The following is a 12,019-nucleotide window of genomic DNA, read 5'->3' as shown; positions in this document are numbered from 1 at the left end:
GTGATTGGTTCCACTCTCGTTCGCGCTCCGCTATTCCGCTGCATGGGTTTGCACCCTCACTCTGCAGATGTAGTGCATGTAGTACATGAGTGCTCTTCCTCAATGAATCGAGATGTTCCATTGGCTGCGTATTATCTGAAGATGGCTGCGTTCCAAAATTCACTGCCAATACTGAAAAATCTATAGTTTATGTCACGTATATTATAAAATTTCAGCACTGGCAGTGAATTTCGGAACGCAGCCAACATCATCGTTGCATCGTTCTCACTAGAATTACTCTAATGGAGGATTCACACCGCGTCCGATGTCCGACGTCCGATATCCAATAGGAGAACAGCTTTCCAATGGAGAATTGAATTCTTTATTAGAAAACTATTCTCTTATTGGATATCGGATATTGGACGCAATGTGAATCTTGCATAAGGCATGAAGTCCCATGGCATGTATTTTCGCGTACGCGTAAATGCGTAACCAATAAATTGCGACGTTTAGTATTTCTGTTGGAACTTCTAAAAGAATAGAAAGATGTGATTGGTTACGCGCTTACGCGTTACGCGAAAATACGTGACATGGAACTCCACTCTAAGCACAGAGTTTGGTCACGACCGCGGTTTTGTCACAATCCTGCGAGAGAAAAGGATAATATTTTCAATCTTTCTCTGTCTATTTCTCCTTAACCTAACCTAATCTGTTGCAATAGGAGTACTGTGATTGGATACTGTGTGGAATTTGATAAAACATGAACCAATCAAAAGTCGCTTCCTCATGGACCAATCAAAACTTGCTTCTTCGTGGTCAAACTTTGCTTATAGCATGTTCGACTGGCTCTGGGTTAACACACTCTGGGTTATTCAGTCTGTTTATTGGTCGAACAAGTACTTATGAGCTTTATGATTGGCTAGTAGAGACTTAGACGTCATTAATCGCTCTCGGAGCGATTAACCCAGGGCCAGTCGGACACGCTATTAGAGTAACTCCAGTTCTCACGTATTTCATCTTTGTTCCATGCAATCTCAGTTAAAAAGAACTACTAACCTAAGATTAAACAGAAGTTGTGACAGGAGCAGGATTGAACGAATGCCCTCTCGCAGTCGACGTTCTTAGGTTAAATAGACCCTTTCTAGAGATTCAACATGTTCAAATTCCTGGTAAATAATTGTAGATATATACTGCAATTTGCACATAATTTTGCATCATATTAAAATTATAATGTTACAGATCAGTCTAGGTATTGGAGTGTATGCTGGAATATATTTAGCACAAAATTACGAGGTATGCCGTACAAGCGATAAGATTGCATCTCTAATTTATTATCTATATTTAGATAAATCTTTTAATGAATGTATTAATTTTAGATGTGTATAATAACGTTGGCTACATGTTCTTTTTATAAATAGCCATAATACTTAAATTACTCACAAAGCTTGCATGGTTTTTCCACCACTTATAAAATTTACCATTTATAAAATTTATAAAATTATAAATTATGCAACATTATGTGCAATTTTCTGTATCATTTCCTATAGAACTAATATATTTCCTTTGTAGGTGCCACGTGTGGATGAACCATCCAAACTGTATCATCGAATACTTGAGTTTCTAGAAGAACACAAAAAGAAGCCATGATCTTTTGTCCTGCGCAACTGCTTCCAGTGCTGAAGAGCACGAAGAGAAAACAGAAAGGGAACGAATGTCCTATTGTCGATACAGTGTGTATGATACTTAGCTCCAAGAAGTACTGTTAGATCTACCTGTGCAGATATATGTGTCTGTATGTGAGAATGCATCCTTGTACAAGATAATGTATATATATAATCATATGTCATGTACAAAAATAGATACGTTAATTTTTCCATATCTTTATTTTAATAAACGATATTTAAGTGGTACGTATGTCCTTGATCACGCACAGTTTATGACCTAGCTAAATAACTCACGACTGTACTTTTGTCGAATGTATATGTGCACTTGTTATGTTTTTTCGACAAATCTGTCGAACGATTACACGCATCAAATATACATAAAACCACCGCCGGAATACTCCACTCGTACCTGCGGCTCCACGAACGCCAGCCAGTCGGACGCGTGTGTTGGTAGCAGACCCATCGACTGACACTTGTACAGCGCCAACGCGATGTTGACTAACTGCCCTAAGAAGTATACGAATTTCTGGCCGAACGCGTGCGTGCCCTCGATCACTTTAAACGCTGTGGAATAAAAGACGCACAATTATGAGTAACTACAAGTTGTTCACACTCAACAGTTTCAAACAGAATTGATGCGTATGTTACGATACTCCACTATGTATGATATTTTATCTATACAGATGATGAGCAATTTATGGATGTTGTTTAAAAAACGTATGGTTTGATCAACAATTAAGGAAAAGTTTATATTTTTATTTAACTTTTAAAATCCTGATATAAATTTATGAATATTGTTTCCTAGATAAATTAGAAAGTCCAAAGAATTCTCTGATAATATTCTTACCTTCAAAGTTTAATTTACCAATTTATCACATAATGAGATGAAAGTTTTATGCAATTTATTTTTTTTTTGTACATTTTATTTAAAAAATACTGCCCAAACAAATATTAAAATTATTTCATAAGTTAACTGTTCATATATGTTTCTATATATTTTAATACAATTTACAATATTCTATATAGCTTATAATTTATATATGAAAACCAAGTGTAGTTTCAAGTACTCACTCTGCTGTAGCGTGAATAATCCCTTGACTGGCCTGATGATAAGCATGCAGACCATCATGATGGGAAAGATTGAGATGGAATTTCCAGCCATATACATGATAAACAGGTTCATGGGCACTTGTTTAAGTGGACCCAATGCCAGGTCCCAGGACTTCTTCATTATTAGATGATTGGGATCAGTCTCTCTCATGTATTCGACATTGTGAAAAAGAGAACCTGTGGTATATCCTGGTGGAGATGGTATCTCTGTATTTTTGTCTTGTTTAGTTCTGCAAAAAATTGTGAAAATAAACTTAATGGCGTTGACAAAAAAAAGGGATACTTGATTATTATTAACTATTAATTAAATACATGAGAGAGGAAGAGAGAAATAAGAAAAAGAGAGAGGTTTGCAGAAATCATAAGATGCAAAAGAAGCAGTTAAAGAGGCGTTGAGTGGAACAATATAATATACAAAAACGAACAGTGGATGTAAAGTCAGTGCATAAAAAGTTTTGCCTCGACGTGTCCTTCCATCTCATTTGTCAAATTTGTATTGAAAGGTTACGTACTTGTGGGCAAAGTCCAAGGCCCATTTCGAACGCTTGGAACTCTGCTTGGAGTTCACTGTCATCGTCATTGAAGTAATTCGTGCTGATAACCCGTATTCGTACCTCTTACAATAAATAATAATGATAAATGACGCTAGACAATGCGTACGATCGGTAATGTTTGGTGATTACTAGAGCAGAATATGTCAAATCAGGAACAGAGATTAACCTGACAACGATCCTGTGTGCTTCTTGCGACGATCTTTTTCGATACGCCCTCTGAAGGAGTGGATGTAAAACATATTGAAAATGTACAACTCCTTGGTATCGTCGGTCAAGTCGTTCGGGCTATAATTAAACGTATGAAGACAAAATAATTGATATTTAATAAATTATATTTTCTCCTTTTATATAAATAAAGAACTCAAATTATAACTATAATCTCCTTCAATTAGCTATTGTACATAAAAATTGTTCCTTTTGAACCAGCATTAATTAATGATTGTAATACTGTAATTTAAATAATTGTAATACTGTAATTTTAATAATAATACTGCAACTTCTCAATATAATCGTAATTCTGATATAAAATATAAAAATATTTGTTACTTAAAGCAGGTCTTAATTTTTATACAAGCACTCAACGTCTCTGCGATTACAAGATTAGAAAAGCAATTTGACAATCCATAAATATCAAATACCGGTAGCAGAGAGCCGCATTTTTCCTTTTCGTTTCTCGCTTCAATTAACAGTCGAAATATACATAAGAATACACACACACGCACGCACGCACAGGGTGAATCTGATTTCCCGTCCTCATATTCTGCTTGTATGTCTGTGATTTCGGCAGTGTATTTTATTCTTATGTCGTCGTCCTCTTTAATACAAAATATGTACAGTAGCGATTAACAGTCGAAAACTACGAATCAAGGCTAATGGCAGTGTTTGTACCTGATACTTTTAACGATCTATCGGAACTCTTGGACAAACGTATCCGTTCCTCCGGCTTCAGGATCTCGGCTATGATCTTCTCGTCGCTGCGCCGGTCGGACGTCGCGGCCGCCGCGGCTGCTGCCGCAGCCGCCGCAGCTGCAGCCGCCGCCGCCGCAGCTGCGGCCACTGCTGCCGGTTGCACCATCATCTCCTGCGACTTCTTGCATCGATGCGACCCTGACGCGTTGCACGACTCGACGCTGGCCGAGGAGCCCTCCTCGGCTACCGACGCCAATTGCACAGTTTGTATCTCAGTCAGAGTGAGCCTCCCGTTGATCTTACCCTCTGCGAGACCAACGAACTGACGCGGGCTAGCCTCGGATGCAATAGGAACGGGTGACTGCGGTGGATTCTCCTCGGTACCGATCGGTATCTTCAGAATGCTGACTGGTTCCGCGTAAAGCTACAAGATGCAGATATGAATATTTCAAGTAACAATATCCTAATTTTACTTTATATTATATAATAACTTCCTGAATATAATAATATCATAATAATCAAATGAGTACAAATAATATAATAAATATAAAAAAGTTAACGTAATCTCTCTCTCTCTCTCTCTCTCTCTCTAAATACATATGATCTTTTGAATAAAAGCTTGCAAAACTAAGAGAAATTGTTTAAAAAAATATATATAAATTGAAATAGATTAAAGAGATAATCGGATAAGTGAATAATAAGAATAAAACTCACAGCCTCAAATGGAGAATCTAGAAATAATTCTTGCAAAAATCGCCGGGCTGGCATTCTATATGTACCGCTGCCCAGACGTGCAGCTACATCCGAAAATAAGCAGGTATCCTGTCGAAAAAGATACAAAGTCAAAAACATATGTTAATTTCCACTTTTCCGATATATTAACAAGAAGAAAGTATTTTTTTTCGAACACGTCGATATTTCCTAACAAATGGACAAGGACAAAAGATGCAACAATACCTGAAACTTTTCAGGGTAACGTTGCCTCAGTCTAAGTAACGCTTGACGACTATGACGATACCACACGGGGTTTGCAAGACGTTGAGTATGCCTAAGTATCTCCCTGAATATAAAACAATTTAGAGTGAAAATCCGCTTTCCTGATACACATCCTGACTGATATATACAGGGTGTCCCATTTTAAATTACGCACTTGAATATCTCGTCAGCCACCAATCCGAAAATAACCCGTACAAAAGTTGTTGGGTTCGGAGGGGGACATCGGATGGTGATCTTCAATTTCACCTTGACCTTGACGTTCAATGTCATTTGAAGGTCAAATCGAATTTTTAAATAGAAACCCCTATTTTTGACCCCGGATTCGGAAAGAACGCAAAATTTTACGTTTAGATGGGTACTTGAGGCTCTTCTTTGGAATGACCTTCAGAGGTTATTTCAAGGACAAAGTATTTGAAATTACGCACCTGAATACATATCTTGTCGGGGAGCCACCAATCCAAATAACCCTTACAAAAGTTGTTGGATTCGGAGGGGGACATCGGATGGTGACCTTCAATTTCACCTTAACCTTGACCTTCAAGGTCATTTTGAAGGTCAAATCAAATTTTTTAAATAGAAACTTTAAAGTTATGTTAAGAGTCGAAATGATCTTTAAAGATCATTTCAAGGTCGAATCGCTTACAAGTCTAGCATGACCTAAAAACCAAAATTGATCGTGGTTTGTTTTTTAAGATATTTGAATTAGTAGTCATTCGTATAAAATAAAATTGTTCACACCAGAGCCTGCGTTCAGCCATCGACATAATACATACATCGATCTAGTCTACCAGTCTTTCTATTTAAAAATTCGATTTGACCTTCAAATGACCTTGAAAGTCAAGGTGAAATTGAAAATCACCATCCGATGTCCTCCTTCGAACCCAACAACTTTTGTAAGGGTTATTTTCGAATTGGTGGCTTCCCTGACGAGATATTCAGGTGCGTAATTTAAAATGGAACACCCTATATATATATATATATATACACATATATATATATATATATATATATATATATATATATATATATATATTTATTATTACATCCTAAATTTTAAGCACAACCTAAATACAAGAGAGTAAGTCTGCGAAGAAATATTCTTGTCACCTTCGCAGCTTCACGTCCTGCTCCGTGGCGACGTCCCTGGCGCTGCTCCTGCTGTGGTAACAAACAAGACACGTGCGACAATGCTCGGTGTCCACGTCGTATTCCGAACTGGACTCCTCGTCGATCTCCGTTGTCTCCAGCTCGGTCCGGACAATGTCCTCGAAGATGTTCGGCTGCGTCGGTTGAGGGGGCTCAGGGAAGATTGTGATAAGCCTTCTGGGCAGGCAAATACCCATGTAAAACAGATTCTCGCTGTCGTCTTCTGACGGAGGTGGGGTCGGGGTGAGAATCGTGTTCTCCGCGATCCAGCTGCGGGAGTCAAGTTCCGACAGGCTTTGCAATGACAGCCGGCCGTCCAAACTATACATCTGCAAAGCAAACCACTTTTGAGCGTCTATGTTTCTCGTTATTGCCGAGTCGCTTGAGAATGGCGCTAAGTTACACTGACATGCTGCACCGAACTCTTCCTTGGACTTGATTTATAGTTCAATCTCAAGAACGAACTGTAAAAACGGTCTTAGGAACAATTCGAGGAAATTTTCCTGAGAAATAATTTGTCTCACGTACTTCTAAACTACTTTGGGAGTAACTCGGCCTACGATGACGTTGTAAACTACGTAGTCGCGCGTAACCTTCAGCGTCTTGTTGGCTTAATCTTTGTATACTCGAGACGGGACTGGGAGTCTCACCTCTTTCTCTGCGAAGAAAATATGAAAATTAAATGCACATGCAAGGAAAACAGAGAGAAAAGGACACATGAGTCTAAAGACATATAAAAGCATATGAAGATACACGAGTTTAAAGGCAACTCACGGAAGAACGTATCGCCGCGCCTCAAGGTCCGTCGCCGCACTCTCGGATCGATTTCTGGTGCGGCGTGCGATCGGTTCCGGCAACTCCGGCTTGCCGTCACTGAGACTACGATGATGCCGCTGTACGGGCACCGGGCTCGGCACCGGATACCTAGTGGTGGGCGGCACAACCGGCCAGTTATCACCCCGTCGATGCCTCACGCACGGCCAGTCGAAGGTGGCCAACGCGTCAGCACCAGCGCGAGTGGTGCCGATCAAGCTGAGAGCGTACATCGCGGTGGCGCGCACCGAGTAATACGGACAAGTCTCCGCCATGGAGGTGATCATCTCGACGATGCCTAAATGCACCAAGTGCTCGACACCGGCGACTGACGTGCCGGCGTGGCCTAACGCCCATAGAGCAGACTTGACTTTAAGAACGCCGCCGTTAGGGCCGACGGAGTGCTCGTCCCTCGACGCTTCGATCGTCTCTATCCTCCAGCTTCGCTCCGGGGTGGTATGTCGGGAATCGTCCATGCTAGTCTTGCGACGAGATTCGATGAGCGAACCATCAGTGCGCGGTTCGATCATCTCCGAATCAGGGATGGTCTCCAGACGGCTGCTGCTGCATTCTACAGCATCGTCCGCGCCACTGAACGCGTCTGCCGGCGTGAGAATGCTTTCGTCGGCGACCGTGCTGGTGGTTGCTGCAGCAGTGATAACGGTGGCAGTGGCGGTGGTAACGGTAGTAGCGGTCATGGCAGTGGTGATGGAGACAGCGGCGGCGGAGGTGGCCAGACGGCTTGTCCTGGTGGTCCTCGAATTATTGGACTCAGAGTCGCGGCCGCCACCAAATTCCAGCTTGAATCGCTGGAGCACCCGAGCGAAACGCTGTATCACGTTGCGGCGTAGCAACAGCTGCATGCCCAGATCATGCTGCGCCAATTGGCCGATCAGATGTGGCGGCGCGAAGGTGTCGCGCGGCACTATCGGCGAGCTGCTGGTCCTCCTTTGGTAGCTGCCAGTCTCGTCGCGTTGGCGACGCGTCAGAGCGTCGTGTATTTCACTCTCCACCAGGCCCACGTACCGTTCGGCGAAACTGCCAGGTCCGATCCACCGTTCCAATTCCTCCGCCGGCGCGGAAAGACTGGTGAAGCCTTGTTGCAGCGAGTACAGCCGAATCTTCAGCAGGTAACCCTTGTCGCCCAGATGCTGCAGCCACTTGTCCCAGTCGCGCGATTGTCCACCCTGCTGTAACATCGCCTCCAAGTATTCCGTTTCCTCGCAGGCTTCGTGCAGCGCGTCCAGTGCCGTCAACGCCACGGCCATCGACGCGTCGGATAATCGCTCCGCGAGCAACGACATCGCCCAACGCACAGCGTCTGTCATGCGCGCGCGTAGTATCAGTCGAAGGAACTGCGTGGCGTACAAGCGTGTGCTCGACAGCGTCGCCTCGGAGATGACTTTGCTGAGCACCTTCCTGTTGGGACCGTCTCGGGAGTAGTCCAGACTGGAGATAATCAACTTGACGTAACAGTCGTGATTAGTGACTAACGCGAGGTCCTGTAATTTCTCCAGGAGGCTGAAACTCTTGAGCACCACCGTGCCCTTGGCCGAATGGCTAAGCTGGCCGAGAAACAGGAAGTACTTCTGGCAACAGGTAGTGGACATGTGCCGCGGCGAGAAGAGACAGTCGTGCGCGGATTCGGCGGCGCGTATCTTAGTGATCTGTTCGGCCACGTCGCCGATCAGCTCGTTCAACAGTCGTGCGCCTTCCGGCTCGTGCAGCTCCAACAGGCAGTTGAGCAGATCGCAGCCGGCCAGGGTGGCCTCGCGCGCGAACGTCGCGCTCGTGCCAAGTTCGATTCTGCTGTATCCATTCCACGAGGGCTTGAAATAGCGCACGAGTCGCTTCATAAACAGCCGATGGTCGGAGTCGTGCAGGATGCGCGTCGCATCTTCGCGCGAGCGCAAGATCGCGCGGATCATCGGCCAATTCCACGCGAGCGCATCCTTCGAAATGAGCACCTGCGCGTCCTTCAGCAACGGAGTGATCGGCGATTCCCGGCCGATTCGCAGCCAATGTCGCCCGGAAGGTCGCTGGCGTCTAGGTAGAGTTGGTCGCAGCCAGGTGCCGCCTTGGAGAATCCGGTCGAGGAAGAGACTCGCTGGGGTCGGTCTGCGTCGCATCATGGTGTGCATTCGCTCGAGGATCGTCACCGCCGCGAGTGCCTGATGTCTACCGGCGCTCGCGTGCTCCAGCAGGTTCGGCAACGGCGGCGTCAGGTCGCAGACTTCGGACGGCAGGAGTGAATGCGCGAGATGCAGCAATGCGCCCAACAGTACCGCCGCACGCACCGAAATGAAAGTGTCGCTGGAGACGATGGTCTCCGCCAAGGCGCGGTGAAGGCCACATTCCAGCAGAACGTAAACTAACAGCGCCAGATGGATCTCCGTGATGTTGGGACAGTGTGACGACAAGGATGGTAAAATGAATTTACCTTCGGCGGCGACAAAGCCCTCGGAGAGCTTCCACGAGTCTCTCGATCGGCTGGGGTCCACTGCAGCCAAAGCGACGTCCGGCTCATCGGTCCACGTGGGCAATGGCAGGTCCAATAGTTCGTACAGTAACTCCAACACCGCTCCGCGTACCTCCAACTGCTCCACGTACAGGATATCGGCAATGGCTTTGAGGCCGGAATTGTTGTCGGGCTGACAGAAGTGGATAACGCCTGGGTACGAGCGCAGAATGCTCAGCAGAGCCAGCTTGCTGGCGGCGAATCTCTGTTCGCGCTCCTCCTTGGTTCTCTCGATGCTGGAGGAGTGCAGCTCGCAGTAAGACGCGGCGAAGCACAGCAGGGAGACGCTGCTGCGCGTGTCAGGATTGTTCAAGAGTCTCAGTAATACTCCCACGATGGACTCGACCACGACGGCGCTCTGTCCAGTCATCGCGGCCCTCGCCAGTGCGCCCACGCCGCCGCAACTAATCAGCAGATTCGAGTTAAGGACACCCAGTTCGCAGAGGGTCGCTAAGAACGCACGAAACGCCCGGTCTCGTTCCTCTATGCCGCTGTTGGTCAAACTAATGAGGGATCTTGCTAGAGTGGGGCTGAAATGCTTAGGGGCCAACACTAGGATCCGTCTGACGAGTCGAAGAGCCTGCATTCTCTCCATTTCATTGCGCAGATTGACGTCCATACTGCGCGCCAAGAAATACGGGTACTGCAGTCTGTTGATCGCGATGACGTCCTGCTCCTTCTTGAGCATGTAGCGTACAGCTCGCAACGCTGCAGCGCGCACCTGCGTCACCTCGTTCACCAGTGCCACGCGTAAGCTGGAAAAGAGAAATGGTCATTTGGTGATTAATAATAAAGCGTCTCATGCGATGTGCGCTTACATAATGAATCACTGACGATTCTTACCAACAAAACAGATCTTCTGCCGAGTATCCATAATCTTGGGAATCGGTTTCACTGATTAACTTAACAATAGCATTAAGGTAAGCTAATTTCTTTACACTTGGAACATTGTGACGCTGGCAGAGATTAGTCAAGACCTCCTTGACGTTCTCCTTTAATCCTACAAAATAAAGCAATTTTTCCTGTTTGCCAATTTGCAATGAAAGAAAGGGAAAATTGTCCCCATATCCTCAGACAGAAACAAGATATTCAGATAATGTGATATTTGATCTTATACACAGGATGATCAGAAGAATTTGTAATAGGAGAAATTAAATCAGAGATAATAACTGTCCCATGTATTCTCAGGCAAAAATAAGATATCTAGACAATGTGATATTTTGTGTTATATATAAAATGGCCAGAATTTGTAATAAAAAAATAGAGATATTTGTTCCATGCATTCCTAGGCAGAAAAAAGATACTCAGACAATATATTTTTGTCTTATAACATAATATGCATAAGATAATCAGAAGAAAAAGAACTGAACTGTTTGAGTCCAACTTTATGTAGCTTTAAATGTTTGGACGTTTCCTCTTTCTTCTTCTGATTACCTTTTACTCAAGAATACCTTCCAAATTCTCAAACAGCAACAGATCTGTATATCGTTTGATGTACATTGAAATATATTTGGATTTTCCATCTGTTAAAGCATTCATACAGTAGATTGGTTGTAAGGAAGGCGTGTCACAACGATTCTTGTGCGATAGCATACGTGGTGAGAGGATTAAATAAACGTAGAAGAATACGCGAGGCTACAAATGTCATCGACACACAGCGGCACCGACCGGAAGAGGGGCAGCGATCTCTCTCTCTCTCTCTCTTCGTGCTGACTGATAGGTTAGGTTACTAACCTCTAGACAAGTCGAGTTGCACGCAGTTGTCCTCGGCGTCTTGGCGGCCTGCAATCAGAAAGAGGCGAGGAGAGGTGCGTGAAGCGCGCGAAACCGCTAATGTTGCGCACTCGCGTGCGAATTTCTACAATAACAAAGTATCGTCACCACGCACTTCGGTGAGATCGGCCGGTTCGCAGACTTCTACCCCACATCACCCAACTCGAGATTGCCATTGTCCGCCGGCACGTCGCGTCGCGCCGTGCCGTGCCGTGATGAGAGTTTGGTCGGTCGGTATCCGGAGAATCCGCGATCCTCTCCTCAATCACTTCCTCTCGGGCACACCGCACTGCGCGAGGTCGCGAGGTTGCTCCTGCCCGACGACGCTCCTCTCTCGGTGCGTGTGTGGTTATCGCGCGTCGCCCGCGCGTCGTGATGTGTCATTTTCGGCCACGAGCGGGAGTACCGAGCGACCGAGCAAACGAGCACGAAACATCACGAATGCATGCGCGCGTCCGGAGAGAAATCCGTGAGAGCGCGACCACGCCGGCGTTTTTCGTGATGGTAATACCGCTACGGACGATCTCTCCCGCACGTCATCCGCGCCATTTTCCAAC

At 45.1% G+C, this 12,019-nt stretch overlaps 2 protein-coding genes and 1 long non-coding RNA gene across 6 annotated transcripts; 1 reads left to right on the top strand and 2 right to left on the bottom strand.

The window, feature by feature from the left end:
- The first annotated feature begins 974 nt into the window (after positions 1-974).
- Positions 975-1,857, top strand: LOC116848679. Its single transcript, XR_004378995.1, has 3 exons — positions 975-1,148; positions 1,219-1,272; positions 1,549-1,857. It is a non-coding gene; the product is annotated as an uncharacterized LOC116848679 (long non-coding RNA).
- Positions 1,844-3,483, bottom strand: LOC116848678 (ER membrane protein complex subunit 4). Its single transcript, XM_032825006.1, has 3 exons — positions 3,266-3,483; positions 2,715-2,983; positions 1,844-2,207 (listed from the first exon to the last, which is right to left on the bottom strand). The coding sequence occupies exons 1-3, from the start codon at positions 3,331-3,333 to the stop codon at positions 2,011-2,013; spliced, it is 534 nt and encodes a 177-aa protein (XP_032680897.1). The 5' UTR covers positions 3,334-3,483; the 3' UTR covers positions 1,844-2,010.
- LOC116848664 (rapamycin-insensitive companion of mTOR) lies at positions 3,266-12,005 on the bottom strand. Of its 4 annotated transcripts, none has more exons than XM_032824981.1 (11): positions 11,578-12,001; positions 11,141-11,471; positions 10,533-10,689; positions 7,133-10,444; positions 6,887-7,016; positions 6,320-6,687; positions 5,174-5,276; positions 4,931-5,038; positions 4,196-4,640; positions 3,946-4,121; positions 3,266-3,592 (listed from the first exon to the last, which is right to left on the bottom strand). In XM_032824981.1, the coding sequence occupies exons 2-11, from the start codon at positions 11,280-11,282 to the stop codon at positions 3,371-3,373; spliced, it is 5,163 nt and encodes a 1,720-aa protein (XP_032680872.1). In that variant the 5' UTR covers positions 11,283-11,471; positions 11,578-12,001; the 3' UTR covers positions 3,266-3,370. The 4 variants fall into 4 exon arrangements, with proteins under 4 accessions (XP_032680872.1, XP_032680873.1, XP_032680876.1 ...); XM_032824982.1 differs by having other exon boundaries at positions 11,424-11,471; positions 11,578-12,000; XM_032824985.1 differs by lacking the exon at positions 3,946-4,121 and having other exon boundaries at positions 3,444-3,592; positions 11,578-12,005.
- Positions 12,006-12,019: the final 14 nt, after the last annotated feature.

Source organism: Odontomachus brunneus, unplaced genomic scaffold (assembly GCF_010583005.1).
Source record: "Odontomachus brunneus isolate Ranch 3 - 2012 unplaced genomic scaffold, Obru_v1 Obru_scaffold_097, whole genome shotgun sequence".
In the NCBI taxonomy this organism is placed as follows: Eukaryota; Metazoa; Arthropoda; class Insecta; order Hymenoptera; family Formicidae; genus Odontomachus; species Odontomachus brunneus.
This window is presented reverse-complemented; position numbering and strand designations above follow the sequence as displayed.